At 42.0% G+C, this 25776-nt stretch overlaps 1 protein-coding gene across 11 annotated transcripts in view; it reads right to left on the bottom strand.

The window, feature by feature from the left end:
• ARHGAP17 (Rho GTPase activating protein 17) overlaps window positions 1–25776 on the bottom strand; it is a 137898-nt gene that overhangs the window by 22537 nt on the left and 89585 nt on the right. For all 11 annotated transcript variants that reach the window (XR_011965929.1, XR_011965939.1, XR_011965920.1 and 8 more), the window contains exons 5-16: window positions 21745–21856; window positions 20986–21062; window positions 19656–19767; window positions 19343–19411; window positions 19075–19156; window positions 11073–11200; window positions 10517–10628; window positions 9340–9421; window positions 8368–8448; window positions 2772–2885; window positions 1540–1631; window positions 1247–1400 (exon numbers count right to left, since the gene is read on the bottom strand). Coding sequence is in view for 6 of the 11 variants with exons in the window: in XM_072603922.1 (XP_072460023.1) it covers window positions 1247–1400; window positions 1540–1631; window positions 2772–2885; window positions 8368–8448; window positions 9340–9421; window positions 10517–10628; window positions 11073–11200; window positions 19075–19156; window positions 19343–19411; window positions 19656–19767; window positions 20986–21062; window positions 21745–21856 (1215 nt within the window). In the remaining 5 variants the exon portion in view is untranslated. The remainder of the gene's footprint in view (window positions 1–1246; window positions 1401–1539; window positions 1632–2771; window positions 2886–8367; window positions 8449–9339; window positions 9422–10516; window positions 10629–11072; window positions 11201–19074; window positions 19157–19342; window positions 19412–19655; window positions 19768–20985; window positions 21063–21744; window positions 21857–25776) is intronic.

The raw sequence follows: 25776 nt of genomic DNA, 5'->3' as shown, positions 1-25776 counted from the left end.
TCAAATTCAAAGAATCTTTTTGGAAGGCACTTTGGCAGCAGGCCATAAATGTTATTTTAAAAAACAAATATTGCCTTGGACTCAATAATTCCACTGTTGCAAATATATCCTGAGAGAATTTAAAAAGTTATTTGTAACTGAACTGACAAGTGTGCATGGGGGAACAGTAGCAGCCTAAATGCATCATAGTAAGGAAATGGCTAAAGAACTGATTATATTATATGGTAATGAAGACAGGACAAGTATGCAAAAAGGGAAGAAATCAGGAAATGCTTTGAAATAATGGGAAAAGAAAAATAAAGCAGAATCCAAAGACTAGTAACACACTAATTACTGTAACATAAAATAAATAAAAAGTGAGTGTGAATGAATGGCCCAACAAAGAATTCTAATGGAAGATTAGATGGAGTGACTGAAAATTTATGACAATTTTATGAACTAAAATTCATTTAAAAAGAAATAGTTGCAAAAATAAATTAAATTGGTTTTACTGGTGTTTCATAGTAAATCTTAAACTTTTTAAAAAATTTCAATTCTTTTTTTATAAGCAAGAAAAAAAAAATGGGGGAGATAATGCAAAAACAAAAGTTATCAAAAAAATTTTATTTTATAAAAAGAAAATAGAATGCAGAAAAGAAAAAGAAAATAAAGACAATTTGAGATTTATATAAAATAAACTGCGGAGATCAAAAGTTGTACCTTCCAAAATGAAACTGAAGAACATATAAATCATCTAAATCATAGTTCCAAGGGTTTTTAAAATGAATTTTCAAAGAAATTATTTGCAGAGACCCAGGATAACATCTTTAGTGCTCTCAGGCTCCAAGTTTTACTTCACATAAACTTTAAAAAATTATTTTTGATTTTGCAGGTTACAAAAGTATCATATGGAATATATTCAGGAAAACAGAGGAATAAGGAGGGCCTGGGACATTTGGGGAGTAATTTGCCTCCTCATCAGAGTCTTCTTCTGAGCCAACCAGAACAAGAACCATCCTTAGCTTCCACAGAGACTGGCAGGCTGCCCACCAGCAGAGGTGGCCAGATGGCAAACATGCACAGGGTGGAAGATGGCACCAGAGCACCTCTAAGACCTCTTTCAAATGTTGAGACTTTATGATCCCAAACTGAGACTAGAATTCTTTAAATGGTTAAAATCTGTTACGTTCAGGAGTATAAATACCCTCAATTAGAAGCTAACAAATATGCTCTTGACGTAAAAAGAGAGAACTTCTACTCAACTTACCCCTCCTTCTTGAGCAGGTCTCCTTCCATCACCGCCATGCTGGCCGGCCTCTTCCTTTCTAGAGTGCCGCTGTCATACTCATTCCCAGGGTGGGCTAAGTGATTGGAGTTCGAGGCTGGGCGTACAAACGCTCCTGACACATTAAAATCCACCTCTGCAGAAAGACAAATCCAGGAACGTATTAAGGTGCATGGCCTCTACAGGCGGTATCTACAGAACCTGCCAGCCTTTGGAGAACAGTATGGGACGCAGCTGGTGTTCGTCCCAGCTCTCCTCCCACTGAAAATCTTTACCTTCAGGAAAGAACCAGTCGGCGTGCTGAATTATCGGCTCAATGACCGCCACCACGTGAACAGATGTTGCTGCTGCCATGTCTGCAAGAGATCTAGAAAGGAAATACAAGAAGCTCAAGCATTCCAGATGAACAATGACTCTAATGCGAGCTGCGTTCATCACCACAGCATCACTTCAGTCATTCAGAAAGGAGAAAACGCTTCTAGGCAGACACTGAAAAAGTTAAAGCCATGCAGCACGGGGTCAGCTGCCCTCCAAAGGGAGAGAGAAACTTCTTTGAATGGACTCCTACATCACACCTTTATTATTGTATACTCTGTGTAACACTGATATGCACACAGAAGACGGACAGACAGCCTGAACTCTGCACTGGCACAGCCTCACGATGACACCTGATGTCACTGCCTATGAGCCTGGGGAGGGCAGGGAGATCTGCATCTCCTCTAGCACTTAGCACAAGACGTAACATATGGTTAATATTTACTGAATGAATAAATTCAGTAACGAATATTTAAGCAACCAGAAGAAAGCTTCCAGTACATTAGGTGGATCTTTCTTTGTAGCGTTTATGGAAAGGAGGAGAGTGTAGGAGGGGAAAGGAGAAGTAAGGAGGCTCAGGATAGAACCTTAGGGGTTGCCCACTTTTAAAGGACAGGAAGAGGAGGCTGAAGAAGCAAAGGAAACAGGTTAGAGAGGTGGGGGGGAAGCAAGGGAGAACATCACAAGAAACATTACGTTACAAGCTGTCAGTGGGTAAAACAGAATGGATTCTGAGAAAAAGGCCAGTGGGTTTGTGAGTTTTTAACTTTAAAGAGAGTAATTTCAGTAGAGTTGTGGGGTCAGATGTCAGACTGCAAAGGGCTAAGAAGAGCACAGAAAATGAGGAAACAAATGCAACGGGGCAAACAGCTCAGAGTTCCCAGTCTTCCTGGAACCCCTGTGTCCTGAGAGCCCTGAATCCTTAAACCTCATGGAAACCTGACCTGGGGTGGCTGTTCTTGCGAGTGGGCAGCTACTGTGATGGTAGAGGGTTGGCAGAGGAAAACATGAAGGATCCGACAGGTAGTGGGGAAGTAGACACCACTCCAATGGTTATTGTGGACAAGAGGGCAACAGATCCCAAATGACTGTTTCCTGAGATTCACCATCAACTACTGGGTACCCGTTGGATTAGACTCTGACTTTCATTCTCTGTGTAAGAGGCAGTAGGCGTGGGGGAGCAGTCACTCACCCTTCAGTTTTGGCCCACAGCAAGTTAGGCCCTAACACTATGGCAATGTTGCTGGGTGTCATCTTGTTAACGTCACTGGTCTGTGCAAGCTTTGCCAGGAACTTGATTAGATACCTGCCAAGGAAAAAAAGCATCCATTGTCAGTCTGCTCATCCCAGGTGGGATCAAAATAATAAAGCATGATTGACAAGAACATTCAGATAAGTTAAGTGATAGTTTGTAGTCTGTGTCATAAGACAGGCTAGATTTCTACTTTTAAAGAGAGGGCTAAGTGTTTCAAATTTCTGCTGAAAAGAACCAGGAATCCCTAGCAGTCTGAATCGATTCTATGACCATGACAGAAATTTTTTCTTGGTCTTACCTGACCCAGCCCCCTGCCCACTGATTATAAAACGTGGCTAATAATAGCACTCATACAGAACAGTCAGAGGTGACACTAAGAGTCACAAGTATAAGTGGTACTCAAAGGAAAGTTTCTATTTGAAGGATTCAAACATCATACAATTGCATGAAGAATAATTTCTTCACCAGTCACAAGTATAAGTGGTACTCAAAGGAAAGTTTCTATTTGAAGGATTCAAACATCATACAATTGCATGAAGAATAATTTCTTCACCGTGGGAGAATTCCAGGAATAGAAGTCTCCCTGCAAATAGAGCCTGGAATCTCCCCATGTCCATGCTCTAGGAGACAAGTCCCTCTGATTGCTCTTTATCTTCCCAGAGCTGCAAAGAGGTTACATGGCCTGCAAAGGGTCTTGGGGCAGTGTCGGAGACAGGACCTGAACCCAGAGCTTCCCGGTTCCAGACCTAGCACTTACTCTATGTGAATACTGACACTCAAGGTTTGGCACTTCAAAATATGGAAATACTTCACAAGATCTGTCAGTTCATTTGTGTGACATCTTTAATTAAAAGGGGGAAATAAACAACAACTAACTTGTAAGAAAGAGTGAAATGTTGAGGATTTTAAAAGGGAGTGTTTGTTTTGGTAACAAGAAAAAATGGTGGGAGCCAAGATGGCGTGGTAGAAAGACGCACATACGCATAGCTCCGAACCCACAATCCACAGTAAATTCTGCACCCAGAGGCCACGGAATATTGGAGCGAGGGAGATTTCTGTTCCGGAGAGACCTGCAAACCTCTCGCGGGGGGTCCTTCGCGCTGTGGACTGGGCGCCGGGACTGGGAGATGAGTGCAGCCCTGCAGCGGCTGCGACACCGTGAGGAAAAGATCCGAACGGGCTACAGGGACGAGATATCCTGCGGCCACGAGGGTCCCTCCACCCACAGAGGGACCTGCAAACCTCTCGCGGAGGGTCCGTCGCGCTGCGGACGCGGAGCCCAGCCCGGACCTGCGGCGGCTCCGAGAGGTACAGATCTGAGCAGGCTTTAGGGACGGGATCTCCAGAGGCGGCACAAGCCCTTCCACCCACAGGTGAGGGTCGGTGAGAGAGTCTCCTTGGCTGGTTGAGAGGGGAGTGGGGTGCCCCCATGGCTCGGGCCCCCCTGGGAGATAGAAGCTGAGAGGCGGCTGCAGACAGGGGCTCCCCAAGCGGGCGGGAGCCTGGATCCATTGTTGAAGGTCTGTGCATAAACCCCCTGAGGGAACTGGGCCTGAGAGGCGGCCCTGCCCCGACCTGACCACCTGAACTTAATTCTCACACTGAATAGCAGCCCTGCCCCCCCTGCCCCGCCCCCCCCCCCCCCCCCCCCCCCCCCCCCCCGCCCAAAGCCCTAAGGCGGGAAGCAGCATTTGAATCTCAGTCCCCAAACACTGGCTGGGAGGATCAGGAGGTGAGGTGGGTGTGAGGAGAATATTCAGAGGTCAAGCCACTGGCTGGGGAGAATGCCCAGAAAAGGGAAAAGAAATAAAACTATTGAAGGGTACTTTCTCGGAGAAAAGACACCTCCTCCCTTCCTTTCTGACGAGGAAGAACAATGCTTACCATCAGGCAAAGACACAGAAATCAAGGCTTCTGTGTCCCAGCCCACCCAATGGGCTCAGGCCATGGAAGAACTCAAAAAGAATTTTGAAAATCAAGTTAGAGAGGTGGAGGAAAAACTGGGAAGAGAAATGAGAGGGATGAAAAAGAAGCATGAAAAGCAGATCAGCTCCCTGCTAAAGGAGAACCAAAAAAATGTTGAAGAAATTAACACCTTGAAAACTAGCCTAACTCAATTGGCAAAAGAGGTTCAAAAGGCCAATGAGGAGAAGAATGCTTTCAAAAGTAGAATTAGCCAAATGGAAAAGGAGATTCAAAAGCTCACTGAAGAAAATAGATCTTTCAAAACTGGAATGGTACAGATGGACGCTAAGGACTTTATGAGAAAGACAGATATCACAGAACATAGTGTGCAGATTCGAAAAATGGAAGATAATGTGAAATATCTTATTGGAAAAACAACTGACCTGGAAAAATAGAATCAGGAGAGACAATGTAAAAATTCTGGGACTACCTGAAAACCATGATCAAAAGAAGAGCCTAGACATCATCTTCCATGAAATTATCAAGAAAAACTGCCCTGAGATTCTAGAACCAGAGGGCAAAATAAGTATTCAAGGAATACACAGATCACCACCTGTAAGAGATCCAAAAAGAGAAACTCCTAGGAACATTGTGGTCAAATTCCAGAACTCCCAGGTGAAAGAGAAAATATTGCAAGCAGCTAGAAAGAAACAATTCAAGTATTGTGGAAATACAATCAGGATAACACAAGATCTAGCACCCTCTACATTAAGGGATCGAAGGGAATGGAATAGGATATTCCAGAAGTCAAAGGAACTAGGACTAAAACCAAGAATCACCTACCCAGCAAAACTGAGTATAATACTTCAGGAGAAAAAATGGTCTTTCAATGAAATAGAGGATTTTCAAATTTTCTTGATGAAAAGACCAGAGCTGAAAAGAAAATTTGACTTTCTAACACAAGAATGAAGAGAACCATGAAAAGGTGAACAGCAAAGAGAAGTCATAAGGGACTTACTAAAGTTGAACTGTTTACATTCCTACATGGAAAGACAATATTTGTAACTCTTGAAACACTTCAGTATCTGGGTACTGGGTGGGAGTACACACACACACACACATGCACACACGCACAGATACATAGAGACAGAGTGCACAGAGGGAATTGAAGAGGATGGGATCATATCTTAAAAAAAAAAATGAAATCAAGCAGTGAGAGAGAAATATTGGGAGGAGAAAGGGAGAAGTTGAATGGGGCAAATTATCTCTCATAAAAGAGGCAAGCAAAAGACTTATTAGTGGAGGGATAAAGAGGGGAGGCAAGAGAAAAACATGAGGTCTACTCTCATCACATTCCACTAAAGGAAAGAATAAAATGCACACTCATTTTGATAGGAAAACCTATCTCATAATACAGGAGAGTGGGGGACAGGGGCACAAGCAGGGTGGGGGGGAGGATGGAGGGGAGGGCATGGGGAGGAGAATGCAATCCGAAGTCGACACTCATGGGGAGGGAAAGGATCATAAGAGAATAGAAGTAATGGGGGTCAGGATAGGATGGAGGGAAATATAATTAATCCTATACAACACAACTAGTATGGAAATCATTTGCAAAACCACACAGATTTGGCCTATATTGAATTGCTTGCCTTCCAAAGGGAAGGGGTGGGGAGGGAGGGAGCTAAAGAAGTTGGAACTCAAAGTGTTAGGATCAAAAGTAATGTTCTTACCACTGGGAAATAAGAAATACAGGGTAAGGGGTCAAGAAAGCTATCTGGCCCTACAGGACAAAAGAGAAGACAGAGACAAGGGCAGGGAGGAAGGATAGAGGAGAGAGCAGATTGGTCACAGGGGCAATTAGAATGCTTGGGTTTGGGGGGGGGGGAGGGATAAAAGGGGAGAAAATTTGTAACCCAAAATTTTGTGAAAATAAATGTTAAAAGTTAAATAAAAATAAAAATAAAAAGAAAAAAAAAAAAAAAGAAAAAATGGTTAGGTTAACACATGGGGCACATCTTCCTCTTTTTACTGACCTTGTCTTAAAGGGAAGGTGTCCAATAGACTCTTTTTATAGTCATCTCACCTGTAGGGTCATTGGGTTTAGAGCCAAAAGGGATCTTAGAGGTAATGTAGTCCAGCCGCCTTGTTTTATAAGTGAGAAAATAAGGTCCAGAGACGTTAAATGACTTGCCCAAGGCCACACAGCCAGTGTGTGGAAGAGCCTGGATTCAAATCCAGGTGCTTGCTGCCTGCCTCTCTTGTGAATAATATATTAATATATTATTTTACACAGTAATATATTATTTTGAGTATTTTTGTTTAATTGAAAAACAAATCACTTTTTGGTTAAAGATGTGGGTTTAAAAGGTTGTCTGCATTCTAAATATGACTTTATTTTGTTTTAGGGAGTTTAAAAAAATCCATTTTGAAATAACTGCTTAATACAGGAAATTGATGGGAGAACAATTCATTTTACCAACATTTGCTCTATGCCCAAATTTCAGGGAACAAACCTATTTCACAAAGCCAAACATATTTATATCCATTAGAATTTCACTTCTTACTGTGATACAAAAAAGCACCTTTTGGTAATTTTTAAAATTATGGTATGATACATCTAGCAGAATAAGAATGAGTAAAGCCAATTAGGAGAGAAGAAATCCAATTACACTTTTATAACTGCTTCTTTCAATGGGACTGTTTTCACAAAAATTTTCTAATGGAATCATTATTTTTTAGACTCACTAGTCAGATCGAAGCATTTCTAATTTCAATTTATTTTTAAATTCTTATCCTTTTCGGGGACTTCTGCAGAAGTTTAGAGGAAAGCTTTTATTTTTTTCTACTAGGCTTATCGTTTGTCTACATTTACCACCTAGAGAAATAGACACATAGGCCTAAGAGGGACACTGACTGACAGAGCCAGTGGGACCATTTCACAGATCAATGAAATGAGGCTCAAAGAAACAGAGGGGCCTTATCTGCCTCAGATGGCAATAGAGCCAGGCCCGGAGTGCAGGCAGCCTGACTCCCAGTACAGGTGGCTGGGGTGCGGGCAGCCTGCCTCACAGGCCAGCACTCTGATCCAAGTCACAAAGATCCCAGCTTCACATGCAATCTTCCTTTTCTGTTCTCTGTGTGTTCGAATGTTTACACTGAATAAAATTCGTACACAATAAAAAGAAATTTCAAAGAAAACCAAGTCTGTTGACCTGAAGCAGATGGACTATCTAGTGGACGGAAGATGTTCCTTGATAAAAATGAAAGAATTAATCAAGAGTGGTGAATCGGAACAAACTAGCTCAAATCAAACTGCAAAGGCAAAGTCACTATTTTCTCAACTGAACACCCTTCTCACTCACAAGCAAGTTTCACTCAATGAAAGGATTAATCCACAGTTCAGCAGAAAATTCAGCTGATCAGCAATTTTCAGGTCAATTCATGTTGGCAACAAACAGCACATAAATAACAATAAAAGTGAGGTCCCTATGATGAAAGCACTGTCCCAAACATTCTGTCCTTCCAGGGCAAACAGGCCATCAGCAGGGCCCTGAAACGTCTTTGCTGGGCTGCCACCTTTTCTAAGTGAGAACTGGATCACAGTAAAAAACACAGCAATGATACAAACCTGAAATTGGCCAAATTTGGCTTTGGCAATTTCTGGCATATGCTCCACAAATCTTGAAGTTTTTTGTCTGAGTCCTGCACACTGAAGGAAAAAAGTTCATATTTTATGAAATTTATCAAAATACACTTTGATGAATTACAGTGACACAAACAAGACACTCCATCTCTTGGCTCCAGGCATTCTCTCTGGCTATCCCTCAGGCCTGGAACCCTCTCCCTCCTCTGCTCCAACGAATGGCCTCCCTTGACTTCCTTCAGTCCCAACTGAAGCCCTGCCTTTTACAGGGAGCTTCCCCAAGCCCTGCTATGTTGGGTGCCTTCCCTCTATCAATCACTTTCTATTCAGCCTGCATATAGCCAGCTTTCGATACATCCTTTGCATGCTGTCTCCCCCATTAGACTGTGAACCCCGTGAAGATGGGGATTGCCTTTGGCTTCTTTTTTACTCCCAGAACTTAATATAGAGCCGCACACATAATAGGTGGTTAATGAATGTTTACTGATTGAAACTGCTAAGTATGATGGCTCCTGTTTCCAGGACAACTGAAGGTTTATAAAGCTGTTTCCTCACAATCCTTCAAGTGGTTTTCTCATTTTACAAATGAGGAAATTGAGGTTCAGAAAGATGAACAGACTTGCTAATGGTCATGTGTAACTCCTGAGAGTTGAAGCTTATACGAAAAAACCACTGATTGATTTAGAAATGGTAGGATTATGTTGTGAGGACCTGAGAAGGTATTCTCTAACCGTGTTTACCTGTTGATGATAATACAGAACTTCAGAGTTTAAAATTCCCTTTCTTCCCAATAACCCCGTGAGATAGGAAGTATATTTTACAGACAAGATTATCAGCATTCAGAGAGGAGGTAAGCCTTGCCTAAGGCAACAGAGCTGGCAAGCTCAAACCCAGGTCTTCTGACTCCAAATTCAGGGCTCTCTCTACTGATCAGGAATCATTTTGCTATCACCTTACCTAGCCACTTTTGTCCACTCTTCATAAAGATTAAAAGTCATTAAAGGTTCAGGCAGTTCCCGTAAATAGGACTTCAAGGCACCTGAAATGACATAAATTTTCCCTTAGTGTTATATGTGCATGTGTATACACGCACACACACACATGCACATATACACACATACATAGACAGTGCCAATGGGAGGCTTCCTTTAAAAAAAGAACTCTGCTTCTTTTTAAAACAAAAAGAAAACATAATGAGGGTGGGATCGGGGGAAAACTCCCAAAGTTTGTAAAGCAAACCCTCTGTTCCCTTGAAAACATGTTGAGGGAGCAGTAGCTCCCCCGCATGCTCCAGAGGCAATGCTTTCTCCAAGCAGATTTGCACTTCTGGAAAAGGAGCCAGGATAACAACTCCTCACACAGACCCGAGGTCCTTTGTGCTTTATAAGAACTCTCCTCATACTACCCAGGGAGGCGGGGAATCTCCACACTGGATAATGAGGTAACCCTCCTTGAGGGCAGGGTCTGTCTTTTACAATGGTATTCCCAGAGCCCAACACAGCTCCAGCCATGTGATTACCCATCAGGGGCTCAATAAATCCTGGTCTGTGGATGACTCATTTAGATAGGCATCTTTCAGATGAGAAAGTGGACAGTGATGTGAAACAGTCTGCCAGAGGCCCAGACTTGTGCCCCAGGGTGCCTGATGCTGACCCTAGTGCTCTCCCTCCACGGGGAAAAATAGATCATGACCAATACTATCTTGATTTTACAAGGTGACTAGACCAGATGTGTCAACTCAAGCAAACTCTTTCCTAGAATCCTAAGAAATCTGGCCAGGAGGAAACTTCAGTTTTACACTGAACTTAAACCTAGAGTGTAGATGGGTATTTTTATCTGTTCACCAGTTCTGAAGCATGGTCTAAGACTCTGTCACCCATTGGCTATCACTTGTAGACCAGGGTTCTTAACCTGGGGTCTGTGGTTTTCAAAAAAAAATTCTGTTAACTAGATTTTAACATAGTTGGCTTCCTTTGTAAATATGTATTTTATTTTATGTTTTTAAAAACAAGATTCTCAGGAAGGGTCCAGAGGCTTTATCGGACAATCAAAGGGTTCCATGACATAAGGAAAGCCAAAACCCCCTAACACTGGTGAGATGGTGACTGGTTCTGTCACTAAACTCAGAGTTTACCTGCAACAGCATGTGGGTCTGAATAAAACTCATCCAGTTGAGATGTAGAGCAGTCTAAGGCTGCTTTTAGCTTCTTTAATTTGGATGCTCCAGCCCCAATTCTGAAAAGGCCCTGTTTAAGGCAAAAATTATAAGAAATATGAAGAATTAAGCTGAAAGGACCTGAGAACATGCAACGTCCCCTTGAAGGGACTTTAGAACATGAACGATCAGAACTGGAAGGGGCCTAAGAAGATAAGATGTCAAAGCTGAAAGGAAACTGAGAACCTAAGACCTTAGAAGGCTCTTATGAAGGAACCCTAGCTCACAGGGCTTCCAAATCAGAAGGGTCTTTAGAAACCATCTCTTTCAGTTTACAAATGAGAAAATGGAGGGCCTAAAAGGGGAAAGAGCTTTCCAAGGTCATATAACTAAAAGGACACACTTAAAAATCAAAGAATGTTAAGGACAAAGGATGTACTCAGTCTTTGTTCCTGAAGTTAAAGAAGAAAGAGACAGAGAATGAAGAGGAGGTGGACACAAGTACTCTGGGCAATATGGGAGGGAAGGCACATACCTCCTCCTTCATGCCAGTTTCCAAGAGCAGCATTACACAGGCTTCGATGGGCAGTGCAATGTCCCGCCCGCTCCGTTTCAGGTGCTCTTCTAATGGCGTTCCAAAGGCAGGCTTTTCTGTCCACTTATCTACAGCAGCACAATGTTTCAGAAGGCAATCAATAAATTGTATTTTCACAAATCCATGTACTTCCCCTACCACCAAAGATGAACTTCAGGAAATTAGTAGCATATACTTGAAAAAAAAGGAAAAATGTTTTAGCTGAGATCTTACTAATCTTTGAGAGCCCACCTTAAATGCCTCTTCATTCATTAAGTTTTTCCTCACTCCACCCTACCCAACCCTACTCCCCAGAAAACTACATTACCCGTGACCTTTCCTCCCTCAAAAGAGAGCTTTGTACTTCTAAAATGCAATTTTGCTCTATTTTCTATTATTATCATTTGTGTCCATGCTTCTCTTCCTAACAAGACTTCTAGTTCCTTGAAGAACCCTGTTTGATCCATTTTTGAGTCTCTCTCACTGGCATGATAATGTCCCTGTTCTGTTAATCAGAACTGCCCTCTGTTCTCATCATGTGCATGCTAGGGCTAAGCAGCAAGCTGGAGCTAGCTTGCCTAGTGTGGGGAAAATGCAAAGAAAGTACCTACTGCATACAAGGCACTATTCAAGGTCCTGGGGGAAAGCCAAAGTTTAAATGAGCCATGATCCCCTCCCCTTAAAACTTATAGTCTAGAGGGTACATGGAACATATGCTGTTAAGTAACACGAGAAAGTTACAACACAAATGGCTATCTGAGACTGGGATGAGGAGGTGGGATCAGGAGAGGCTTCACGGAGGTGGTAGCATTTGAGTGAGACTCCACAGGACAGGCAGAAATTCAACAGGCAAAGAGGGGGACAAAGACATTCTAGAAACAAAGAAGAGACTGGGCAGAGGCACAAAGATGTAAGAATGGAATGCAAATGTGAGGACAGATTTGGATGGAATAGACTGGTTTAGCGGAAGCATGTGATATGTGGAAGGAGATGAAGCTAGAGGGAAGAAGGATGGGACCAAATATGGGAGGACCTCAAATGCCACATAGAGGAGTTTGGACCTAACTCAGTAAGATACAGAGCCACCGAAGACTTCTGAGCAGAGGTATGACCTGGGCAGACTTATGTATGAGAAAAATGAGTCCTGCAGCATTTGAATGACGGATTAAAGGACAGAGAAAGTGGAGGGAAGGAGACCTTAAAGACGCCATTTCAGTAATCCAGGAGGTGGTAATAATGGTGGTGGCAGCAGTGGGAACAGGGAGGGTCTGGATGCCAAAGGTGTCGCAGAGATGGAATCAATGGGCCTTAGTAAAAAGGATGGATGTGGTTGGGGAAGGAGAGCAAAGCATCAAAGATGACTCTAAGGTTACGGGTCTTGGACTGGTGGATGTGCCACAGACAGAAATTCTAATTTAGGGCACAAGAAAAGTGAGGTCTGCTTGGGACAGACCCAAGTTGAGGTGCAGATCACTGCTCATTGTGGACAAGACTGTCTGTGTCTGTACCCTCAGCAACCAGCAGAGTCCTGACACACAGCAGTCATTCAATAAATGTTTGCTGATTAACTGGTGGTTTGCCCAGTTGGAATTCTAGAGAAAGTTGAGGATATAGATCTATAACACAGGAAAGGTCTAGTCTGAATAGACTTAGGGGTGGGGGAGGGATGGGGAGCAGAGAACGAAGACCTCAAATTATAGGGGTGAAGAAGATAGTCAGGGAAGAAAGGCAAGGTAAGAAAGAAGGGCCAAGGACAGATCCACGGGCCACAGATATGTTCCAAAAACCTGAGAAACGTTGGAGAGATCAGAAAACCAGAGGTCCAGTCCCGGTTTCATCCTTAACTCACTATAACTTGGAGCACAATTCTGTCTAAAATAAGAGTTTGCACTAGGTGATGTCTAAGGTCACTTCCAGATCTGACATTCTACAATCTTATGTTTTGGGTTGACAAATACCAGCATTCTTTCCTCTAGAAAAAAAATTAGCACCAGCTTTCTAGTCAGAGGAAAGAAGTGTCACTCAATAAGGGTTCTATTGTGGGCAAGTAAATAATTCACAAAATGGAAAGAAGCACCCATCTGGGCTCTGTGGCTCTGACTCTCACTTAAGTTGCTCATAGACTGACTGAACCAGAAGGCATCTCAGAACACATTACATATGATTTCAGAAGTAACAAAGCCTTCACAACAAAGGCTTTCAGAGCTGGATTAGACCTTTCCTAGTACACTCGTCAAGAGACTGATGGTCAGTGGCTGGGGATGTTGCAGTAAAGATTCCGGGTCAAGTATGGATTAGACTAGATGGACTCTAAAGAATTTTCCAACTTTGAGATTCAGTGATAGAACAAGTTCTTCCTTAAGTAAAAAATGTGCTAGATGGACTCTAAGGGTGCTCCTATGTCTGGAATTTTCTGATTCTTTAACGCACAGCTCAGCCCCTTCTTTTCTAAGGGGAAGCAAATGAGGTCCATGACAAATGACAAATTTTCTGAGGTGGTAAAAACTTTGTGTGTTTGGTCTTTTGAAAGTGAGATCCGATGTCTATTTTAGTTTACCTTTATTAATCCTGGTGGAGAGAAAATAATCCCCTAACAAAAATATAGTTCTGAAGGCTTGAGTTTTACTACCTAATGAAATATGCTTGTGCTTCCCTTGATCCTCCCCTCAAGCTGCCATGCTGTCTTAGACTCTTAGAGTTATCTATCACCTCCTCTTCTCCACCTTCCATTCCTTAGCCCCTTGGTAAACTGGCTTCCAATTCCTTTACTTGACTCTCCAAGCTTGTCAGTGATTTCTTACCTGCCAAGGCCAAAGAGCTCTTTCAATTTCAGACTCCTCCAATTCTCGGCAGTATCTGACACCACCATTCACCAGCCCCTACCTGGACGTGCTGTCTATTCCCTGGTGTGGTGACTTTCTCCTCTAGTTTTCCTCGAACTTTCCTTTGATTGCTCCTTTTCAGCCTCCTTCCTAGACCACATTCTTCTTCAAACTAAGGATGGCCAGCCTTTAAGGCTCTGTGCTGGGTTCACTTCTTCTACTCTCTCCTTGTTCCCTTAGCTGTCTTAGGTCAATCATCAGTCATCAGCTCAGTCTTAGCTTTCTCTCTCAGTTCAATCATTATTCCTTAGTAGATGATCTCCTAAACCTTTTCAATTTTTGGCTCCACCATTTCTAGCACCGAGAGTAGCACAGTGCACTTAGTAGGCAAGCTTACAAGCTTGTGGAACATAGAACTGTGTGGTACAAGAACTAGCTCTTGAAAGGGCCTGTTAGAAATATTTTATTCTTCATAAAAAATAAGCACGAAGAATTAGCTATGCCTCTACAAGGTGGATTGTGGCCACTTGGGCAACTTGGCAATAGCTGTTAGCCACAAGCTATCAAGCAGCTCTCTCCTATGTAGAGATAGCCAGTGTCACAGCTATCCTCGGAAGCACTGAATGTATGTGAATGAAGACAACTATCATGCCTCCCCAAAGTCCAAAGTCCCAAGTAAATGCAAAAGATTAAATGTTAACCACAGAAAGACGAGAAAAAAATTGTGAAGAAGTGTGGGGAAAATGGACAGGAAAGACAAATAAGTGTAGGAAGGCACAGGAGATAGCTATCCTAACAGCGTCCTGCCCAGCTAGCCTCGGCTTTGGCTGCACACACTGTCCTGGAGAAAATGCTGGGACCAGTTCCTACTGGGACACTTCAGTAGTAATCCAACACTTCTGCTCATCCAGGAATGACTCCGTTTATAAAGTACTTCTTCCCAAAAGTTCTGTGCAGTATGTTAGATCTGTTTATGCCCCTTTGACAGATAAAGAAACTGAGGTCTAGAGAAGTGAGGTGACTGGCTTCTTCACGCTAAGGCCTGGGCTCTTTCTATGATGAGACTTTCCCTCCTTAGGCAACTCAGCCCTAGCCCCTCCCTAGTTCTCGGGATAGCACAAAGTTAAGTCTGGACATTTCTTCTCCTAGGTCCTGTTCCTTAATCTAGGAATAATTCCTAGGACAATCTCCAAAGGAGATGCCCCAACATTTCAATGACTAAGTGACATTTATTGGACTTCTACTATGTACAAGGTACCACTACAGGTGAAGTGGGAGAAACAAAGATGAAGAAGGCCTGGTATTTTTAGCAGGGAAGATGGGACATACAGGAAAAGATATTAATACAGCATATATGTGGGAAGTGCCAAATGACTGTACAGACAGTAGGTAATCTTAGAATTTTTGAGGGAAAAGAGGTCATTGAAGGCTTTAATGGTCAGAGAAGGTTTCACAGAGGAGGTGAAACTTGAACTGGGTCATGAAGGATGGTTAAGGATTAGGGCACCTAGGTGGCACACCAGACAGAATGCCAGAGCTGGTGTCAAGATCTGAGTTCACATCCAGCTTCAGACAGTTGTGTGACCCTGGGCAAATCACTTCACCTGTTTGCCTCAATTCCTCATCTGTAAAATAATCTTGAGAAGGAAAGGACAAACTACTTGAGCATCTTTGGCAAGAAAACCCCAAATGGGATCCTAAAGAGTCAGACACAACTGAAATGACTGAACACCACCAAAGATCAGGATGAGAGGTGGGAAGGCATAAAAAATTTAATGTGTTACCAGGAAATTGACAAATGGAGGCCACAAAGCAAAAAAACTCTGCTCGGCAAAAGATTTGATCCTGAACTACCCGGTGGCAGGTAACATGGATTCGCTGTAGGGCAGTAGTGGGGGCAACTGAGGGGAAAGGGTTCATATGAGGTATTCTGTAGGAAAAAGTCATCATGGCTTGGTGTTGGATGGGATACGCAAAATGAGTAAAATGACCCCAAACTTTTAAGCCTGGGAGACTGGGCAGTACCAATGGCAGACATGATAAACTGGAATGAAAAACAAAATTTTTGCGTGGTTGGGTAGGAGGCATAATGGGATCAGGAAATGATAAATTCTTTTTATGTACCAAATCTGTGGTGACAACTAGAAATCCAGTTGGAACAAAGGCTGGGAGACGGCAGAGTGTGACAGAGTTGTTGAAGTCATGACTGTGGATGAGAGTTCCATTCCATGAGAGGGTATGTACATATGTCACGGAATCAACAATTAAGTACCTGCTGCATGCCAGGCACTGGTCCAGGCACCAGAGACACAAAGACAAAAAGTTATAAGTTCCTGCCTTAAGGAAGCTTATATTCAACAGAGAAAATAGAGTCAAAGACTCAACCTTAGGTGATGCCTGCTTTTGAACAGCAAGACCGGAAATGGAGGCAGGGAATGAGAAAAGTCAGAGAGTAGGGGGAGAAATATGAAAGCAATCTATTCCCAAAGTCCCAGGAAGAGAGATAAGGGTTTTCAAATCTGTGTCAATTCCTACAGAGAGATCAACAAGGATTAGGTTATTGGTGACCTCCAAGAAAGTAGTTTTAGTGGAGTTGTGGGAAAAAGAAACCCACTTGTAGTGGACTGGTCTGGAGTAAGGCTGGTGACCAAATGAAGATTTCTGGTAGAGATCACTCCTTTTGAAAGTCAAGCAATGAAAGGAAGGAGAAATAACAAATAGGTCAATCATTTTCGGGGGCAGCAGGGTCAACTGAAGTTTTTTTTCAGATAAGGAAAACCTGAGTATGTGTAGGGGCAGAGGGTAAGGAGCCAGGGAATATAAAATGGAAGATATATCAGTGAAAGTAGTGGTGACTGAGGGAATGTACATGTCATCCCTGGGAAACAGTGAGATCACTGAGCTAGGTTTAACTTGAGGAAGAAGCAGGAGCCCCCACTTACTAACTGTGTGTGACCTGAAGCAAATTCCCTAATTTCTTTGGGCTTAGGTTTTCTCATCTGTAAAATGACAGTTATACTGGATGGATCATTTTTTGTACTCTGATACCTAAGGGCCTGGTACAAAGTATATACTTAAATTCTCATTGACTGATGATCTTTAATTAGGTGATCTTCTGAAAAACAACTCCTGAGAATACCACAAAAAGTGGGCCACAGCGACCAAACATAGCGACTCCAAGTGCAGGATTTCCCAAATGCTTGTGAAAGACTCTCATCATCACCTCTGAATACACTCATGGAATATCCATCGACCTCCTTTCTCCACCCAACCCAGGACATCCACCCTACAATAATCTCCTAAGTGGTCACATGCCCTTCCTGCAAAGGCCTGTGGAGAGCACTGCTACTAGTTTTTTTGTGTGTCAGACCCCAAACTTATCTTTCTGGTTGAATATTTTGAAGAAATTAAATTCCTCAGCAGCAAAGGTCACCAATTTAAAACTTTCCTACTCCATGTTTGAGGGACAGGAAGAATGCTACAGAGACTCTTGGGGTTAAGGTCAGGATCTGAGGGGCAGTTTTTGACACTTCTGGCCATGTAACCTTGGGTAAGTCACAACCTCAAGCCTATTTCCTTACCTAGAAAATAGAGATAATGATATTTGCACTGGGTTGTGGTGAGGAGAAATACTTTGTAAACAAATCCTGATGCTCTACACAATCGTCACTTGTTACTGGCTCCAAGTTTTCTCCCAATGATTTACGGATCACCCCAACATTCTTCATTGGCCACAGTCTGCCAGCACAAATCATCACTGCCTACATTCTGAGCATCGGCCTGAGCCGATGCCTGTAAACTACTCATGTGACAGTCTGTCCTTTCCCAAGCTCAATGTGGTGTTAGTCTCTCTCTCTACCAACTTTACATACGTTAGTTTACCACACACCCACAACTTAAATGTACATTTCTTAGCACCATCATTTTAAGAAACTTGGAAATTGAGGTCATTTAAGAATTGAGCAGGGGCAGCTAGATGGCGCAGTAAATAGAGCACCAGCCCTGGAGCCAGGAGGACCTGAGTTCAAATCCAGCCTCAGGCACTCAGACACGAGCTGTGTGACCTTGGGCAAATCATTTAACCCCAACTGTCTTGCCTTCCTCCCTCCAAAAAAATAATAATTAAGCACAAGAATCTTAGAAATCTGCCAAATTTTGGTGGAAAGGATGAGTGACACACATGTGCCCTGGGTCTGTGAAGATCCCACACTGTGGTCAGTCAAGAACTCCAAACTGCTCAATCTAGAAGTTTACCATTGGTTTTCTATTTCTATAAACAAAAACCTTCAGCACAAGCCAGGAGTCCATAGTAACTTTCCAGAATTTAACAGTCAAGTTTATGTGGCCAGTTTAGAGTTCTGGTCCAGCTTAGCTCTCCTGGTCTAGTGAAGGCTGAAGGATGAGCAAAGCAGTACCTAATTCCAAACACCAACTTCAAAGACACAATCCATTCATATCTGTTCTCTGTCTGTCTCTCGGTCTGTCTTTGCCCATCTCTCTCCTTCTTTGTCTCTAACACACAAACCTGCAAAGATGTGATCATCAGGGTAAATTTCTACAGTCCTCTTAACTTGGAGGTATGATCTTCAATCCTCCCAGACTGGGGAGTAAATACAAGAAGTTCTTGGGAAAGAAATTCTGCATAAAGGCAGAAATAGAGGAGAGAGGAAAAGGCTCTGATCTAGTCCTCAGCAGGAAGCAGAGCCTTTACGAGCTGTGCCAGTGTATGGTAACAACTTTTAGAACACACAAAAAATTCTAGGGTAGCTTTTTGGAAAATGATGGTTTAGAAGTTTCAATTTTAGGGATAAAAACAAGCAACTCAACTATTAGGTTATGGAAGAGATGACGCAATCACACAACTCTACCATCCCAAGGAAGGGATAGAACAACAGTGCTACTCCAAAAAAATACACAAAAACTTTGATTGTAGGTTTCAGAAAGACAACATATGTTTTGTTAGTATGGTAAATCTACTTTCGGAAGGAATTAGAATACGCAGCAGCAAAAGATGAAAGTATGCTGGGGAGCAGCACTTGTCAGAACAAAAGGGGACATTACTGATAGGAACGGCATGCAGAGGAGGCAAGGCGAAGAAGACGACTGCAGAGGAGGCAAAGCAGGAACACAAGTTACATTACCTTGATGGGCCTGGATTTCAGGGAGGGCCTTTTCTAAGACAGCTAAGGCTTTTCTATGGTAATCTGCTTGGGCTTCTAATAACTGGGAACAGAACCCACATTCAAAAACAAAGGCAATGTTAGCGTTGATGAACACACCACAACATGGTTGAGCAAAAGAAACGTGATCTTTGTTTCCAATGGACAAAACATGGTACAGGTATTCCAATAAAACAGACCATTCAATTTTGTAAAACTGAACATTTCACAGGAGAATATGCAGACCTACCATAACAAAGAATCTGGCGTACTCCCCTTCTTTAGCCACAAAGTTATACATGTCTGCAGCAAGTTGGTCCTGGATTAAGTAGAAGGGGAGAAGAAAGAATCTGTGGTCAAGGTTACAAAAATACTAGTACCCTCTGTGCTCAATATTTAACTGTGGAGACTATATCCTGAACACGTTATTGAGAACAAAAAACGGGAGCTATTATGTTCAAGGATTTTCAGTGTAGAAATATATGTGAAGGCAAAAAGCTGGAAGCAACTTAAATGTGCAAGAGGGAAATCATTAATAGACTGATGTTATTAAGGGAATATACCTTGCACTGTTCTACTTTATTCCCAGCCTCATCCATCTCTTCCTTTAAAGAGTCTATCTTTGATGGAAGCCCCTGAAAGTTAGTTCCTGAAGACTTGTGAGCCTGGTTCCACCTGCAAATCAAGAGAGACTGAATTAAGGTTGGCCTTGTAAACCCAAGCTTATAAAAGGAAAGCTCGTGATGACAAACTTCTCATGGACCACCTCCCTCACAGGGACACATGCTGTGTACCCTGAAAAGTCTTTTCTGCTTGAGTACAAAAGTTCAGAACGTCTCTGAGAAAAGGCTGGGAAATGTGGAGAATGGGGTAAATAAACATCACCAAAGACAGTCAACTTTAAGGTCAAATTTGTTTTCTCCTAGCAGGCTATTTTCTTCACAAATTAACCCTTAAAACAACTCCTTTCTCTTTCCTACAGGCATTACTGATAGTCTGCCAAAGTTCCTGCCCATGAAAAGCATTCCACTTGATCTCTCTCTACTTTCCAGCTCCAAACCCCTACCACAATCAGCCCCTCATCTATGAATCAATGTTTGCCATAATATACAGTTTAGGAATCCTTATCGCACTAGAACCTCAAGTTCCTGGCTTTCAGACACCTTACATCAATGGGGTATCGGCTCTTTAGACACTTCCCTACTTTCTGTATCTGACAATTCTGGCACCATAACAACAAAAGTACAAGTTCCACCACAGTGTTTCCCTGTTGGATAACACCTGAAATACTATGTTTGCTGCTGAGTACCACATTTCAAGGCCACTAAAAAGGTGGAATGTGTCCAGGTAAGGGTAACCAACGGAAAATGAAATTATGTTGCATAAGGAATGGCTGAAAGAACTGTGGATATTTAGCACAGAGAAGAAAAATTTAAGAGTCAGCATTACAGAAATCTTCAAATCGTTAAAGGATGATCAGGTAGAAGGGACTTAATCTGTTTGACTCAGAAAATAGAGCAATGGTTGGAAAGGGAGGTAGATTTGGGTTCAATGAGGAGGAAAACCTTAACTAGTGCTGTTTAAAAGTAGAATGGAAAGCTTTGAAAAGTAGTCTCCATCATGGAAAATCCTCAGATGCAAGTATCCTTTTTTGGTCATCTAGCCCTTTTTAATCTCCTATGTCTAACCAAATGACTAAGTGACTAGATAACTAAGCTTTTCTGAACTGTATCTAAATCGAAAATCCACATGTTTCAAATGGCATCATGAAGGCCTCATCTATAAATGAAATATTATGAGTTTGGGGACATGGCACTGCTGCTAAGAGTGATCTAGAGGGCTAAAGCTGCTAGAAACTTGAGGGATAGTACATTAGCAACCTTCTGTGTTTACCTGGCTCTGACAGAATCCCAGTCTAATACCAATTTAGAAAGTTGTTTCCTTTGTTTCTGAATGTTTGGGATATCCACCTGGAATGAAGAAAAAATGAAATGTTATCAAATTCAGGTTAAAAAAAAAACACCTTAAGATACAGAAAAGAAAAACACATTTTAAACTTCTAATAAGGTCCTCTAATTCCTCACTATATAACAGAAGAGGGCCCTGAATTGTTGAAGGCTGTAACAGTGGAGCAAAGGTTCCAACAGTCCCTACCCAGCAAGAAAGTCATTAAGTATAGGTCTGGCAACGGGCTGGGTGTCTCCCTTCCAAAGACTAGCCTTGGGAAAGCCACGTAGCACTATGAAATTTGCCTGTCTGCAGAGGGATTTTTTTCTTCAGCAAATCATCTACTGAGGCATGAAGGGATTTTAAAATGGGGAGAAAGAACAAATATCCACAGTGGTAAAATTTCAGCTTGCGAAAGCATTAAGTAATACAGGCCAATGGAAACAAAAGAGAGAGAGAGAGAGAGAAAGAGAGAGAGAGAGAGAGAGAGAGAGAGAGAGAGAGAGAGTGTGTGTGTGTGTGTGTAATATGTATCTCTATCTACAAATATAGACACACAAACACACATAATGACAAAATAAACCTGTTCACCCACTTTCAGACATTCATGCTGAAGTCCATTAGCCTTTCCCACCCCTTCACAAAATTAACACTTGTTCCATCATTACGCTTTCTTCTCTGATACCGTAGCACAAGAGGACTCACCTCTGCAATATTACTCAGTGGCTCCATGATCTCTTTCTCAACAAACACTTCATGTTGGGAGAGCTCTTGGGCCAAGAGATTCTGGGCTTCTCCACAAGATTCCAGCATTTTCCTTTAAAAGCAAAATCCGCAAGTAAACAAGAGCCATTAAGATACTAAGTGTCATTAAGAAGTTACACAGATGAATATATCACTGTTAACAACATGCTCCATGTAAACAAAATACTGCCACGTTAATGAAAAGAACAAAACAAAGGGAAACCCGATGCTGTGTAACCGACCAAATCTGTCTCCAACGACAAGAAAATGCACCTTTTCTTCACTTCACAAGTGTGTAAATACGCATGTGGAACACTACATGTACTATCAGACTAAGCTGATGTGTTGCTTAATGACTGCTCCCTGCAATCTTCTGACTCCAAATTCACTGTGCATTCCCCTGTAACAAGCTGCCTCTCAATTCTAGGGAGAACTGAAGATTTTCTAAATCCAGGGGTCAACAGATACCATGATATGCAGTGACTTCCATGAAATGTGGGCACACAAAAAATACCCCCCCAAATGTACATTTATATATACATACACACGTGTATATACATTTATGTGTACATACATTTATATATATATAAAATATGGTTGAGGACAAAGAAATGAGATCAGAGGCTTACAGAGAATCAAAAGTCACACTTTACACACACACACACACACACACACACACACACACACACACACACACACACACACCCCACACTTTCTTTAAGAAGACAGTTGGAAGATTAGAAAGGGTGAATGCTATTTAAAATAGTATTTATATCTTAACATGTAGGAAGCAATATGTTACTAATGACATCTCCATCAGATTATTGGTGTGGTTGGAGCAAAGGTCTAAATGAATATCAAATTAGAAGAAAGACAAGACATCCATCGCATGCAGTTATAAGAGCTCAAACCTAACCAAAACAAGCAGCTGACCCTGAAAAGGGACAAAAGTAGATTCTGACTCATTCCTAACATTTCTTAGAGAAGTTGAACTTAGGCAAAACAAGCACTCCAATAAGGAAGTTAAAAAAATAAACCTAAACCACCTTAGTCAGTAAACATAATCTCTTTTTTAAGCAAAGAAATATAGTGGTTGGTTAAAAGAAACAGCAATGTAGGGTACAAGCTCATTTGCAAAACATTACAAAAGAGCAACACCCAATCAGGGTACAAGCTCATGTGTAAAAAACTTTACACAAAAGATGATAGAAAATTATATGCAATATCATTTCTCAAAGACATGAAAGGCAGTGGAAACGAGAAATAACTTGCAGGTGACTTGGTGTGAGACCCAACTAACAAACTAGATCCTACTAAAAGTACTGATAGATGAAACTTGAAAAACAACCAAGAGAAGTGAAACCGAAGAGAATGACCAAGTTTTTCTTCAATAAACAATTTGGACTTGAATACTGCTGTAGCTGATTTAATATATAAGGAAGTAGAAATCATACAAGAAAATGAAATTGAAAAAACAGTTGGACCTTCACTTCCTCTTGGTAGCTACAGTTACTGAATATTTCACACAGGTGGTTTGCTTTTTTTGGTGACAGTTTTCCTTGTGACAAGGGATGGTTCTTGGGAGGAAACAGAAGACACTGCACTGGAGGCAACAAAATGTTAAAGGCAAGAATCTGTGCTGAAGATACTTCAAAGAGGTTATTCTAAAAGAACAAAAAAACATCATGGGCAGTATTACAACAACCACCAAAAAAGAGACTACAGAAATCAGTAATGGCCAACCTATATGTCAACTTTCTAAACTATAAAAATATTTATGGTAATGACATGTATATACTGAGGCTAATATTAGACAAAAATATAATGAGACTGGCTTTTACAATCTATTTACTTTAGCGGTCCATATCTTCACAGTTACACAGCATATATGTTTATTGCTTTTGCCTTTCTGTCATCCCTAGTATTTAGTTACAGTGCCTGGCATATTACATGCTTAATAAATGCTTACTGACTTGACTTAGAATGCAAAAACATGTGTATGTATGTATGCATATGTGTGCATGTGTGTGCGTGTGTGTGTGTGTGTGTGTGTGTAAACACACACATTAGAGCAAAATAACACCTTAAAGATTCTTCTTCAGCAAGGTATCTGCCATGCATCTGAGGATCAAACAAGGTTTCACGAAAGATGCAACCAGAGAAATAACTTTGTTTGATGACTGATATCAAGTGAGGCATAAAAAACGAAAAGAAACATTTGCCAAAGGTGTTCGCCACCATCATGGGAGTGCCTGTGGAAGACTTTTCTAGATGGCAAGGCTCTCCGGATGCTGTCATTTGTGGATGATACTGGGCCAACGGCACCAAAGTCTCCAAACACCACCCAGTCTCCTTGCTGAGTAGCTTTAAAGATGCAGGTGGACACTGTTCTGCCAGGAAGCAAATCATGTATGGAAGCATAATCCCACTCGGACTGAGAATGACAAGAAAGCTATTGCAGAAGAAAAAGATGATGGATAGGGGGCAGGAAATATCCCCAAAGGACAATAAAAATAGAAATTAGAAAGTAAAAATAAAATGGAGGGTGGTGAGAGAGTCAACTAGTATTCATTAAGCACCCAGAAGATGCTTCATATATGCCAGGCACTGTGCTTAAATTCTGGGAATAAAAAAAAAGTCTCTGCTCTCAAGGATTTTATAGTCTAATGGGGGAGATAATAGGCTATGTAAAAACTATGTATAAGCAGGATAAATTAGAGATAATCAACAGAGTGAAGGCACTATGCATTAAGATGACTGGGAAAAGTTTGTTGCAGAAGATGGGACCTTGGCTGAGACTTGAGGAATCCAGGGAAGTCAGGAGGTGGAGATGAGTAGAGAGAGTTCTAGGCACAGGGAACAGCCAGTGAAAATGACTCTAAAGTCAAGATGGAGTATCTTGTGCAAGGGACATAAAGGAAACTCCAGGAAAAATGGACTGAGGATGACAGGGGAAACAGACATGATAGCCATGAAGTGATGGAAAGAAGTACAGACTTCTAAATGAGACCTTTACTACAGTCTGAAGAGATTGGACAGAATTTCTAAGGGTCAAAGACACGGATATCAATCAGGCGGGTGATAGAGGGGGTCTTAAGAGGGACAGGATCTCAACTAGAGAATCAAGGAAGATGGAACATGGAAACCAAACTATGTAGAACCTTAAGGGCAAACAGAGAATGATGACAAGTGACAAGTCAGTATTCTAAAAACTGAGCTGCCATTCTTGTACCATGGATATAACCTGGCACTTTAAACCTGAACTAAGCTGATGGATGATTCAAAACTACACTGACAATATCCCCCAATTGTGTGGAGCCCACAAAGGGATGGAAACATTCAGGCTGAAGGGACAGAGGACTCTTATGATGCCTGATGATTCCTAACCTTTCAGGATGGCAAGAGCCTGGCACTGAGTCTTTCTTTGATCCCTCCCAACTTCTACCTCTATCCTGCAGGAAAAAGTTCAGGCAGGAGATATCTGTCTTTCAGATACAGTGGATTAAAAGTCATTTTGTTGACAGCCCATAAAATACCTGCAAAAAATGACTCAAATTCCAGAGCAGCAAAAGTTACAAAACAACAGAGTGAAAGAGATTTCCAGCCCAAAACAGCCTAGAAGACCAACAAGAAACGTCTATCACACCAGGCTCAGAGTGGAGCACAGCTCAGCCTTGGCCGCACTGTGTGGCAGAGATAGGACCACAGCAGGTTTCAGGGAATAGAATCATGGGCAGCAGCTGTGGTTCTCAGATTACTCAACCCACAAATGACAAAGACAACTTCAAAGGTCAGTGAGAAAGTTCTTTTATCTGAGTGAGGAGAGCAAGGTCCTGCCCTAGACCCGGTCCGAGGTGGCCCCAGGTGGCAGCAGTGTCCATTTTTGGAACCCTCAGACTAAAGACCCTGGGGGAATTGAGCTGCTGATCTGGATCTCAGTTCTGAGTGCAGGTCCTGGGGTAGGGAGGAGCACTGGCTGGTGGAGGGTCTGGA

The sequence above is a fragment of the Notamacropus eugenii genome, chromosome 1 (assembly GCF_028372415.1).
Source record: "Notamacropus eugenii isolate mMacEug1 chromosome 1, mMacEug1.pri_v2, whole genome shotgun sequence".
NCBI lineage: Eukaryota > Metazoa > Chordata > Mammalia > Diprotodontia > Macropodidae > Notamacropus > Notamacropus eugenii.
Note: the sequence above shows the minus strand (reverse complement) of the source record. Positions and strands in the feature narration are given on the sequence as shown.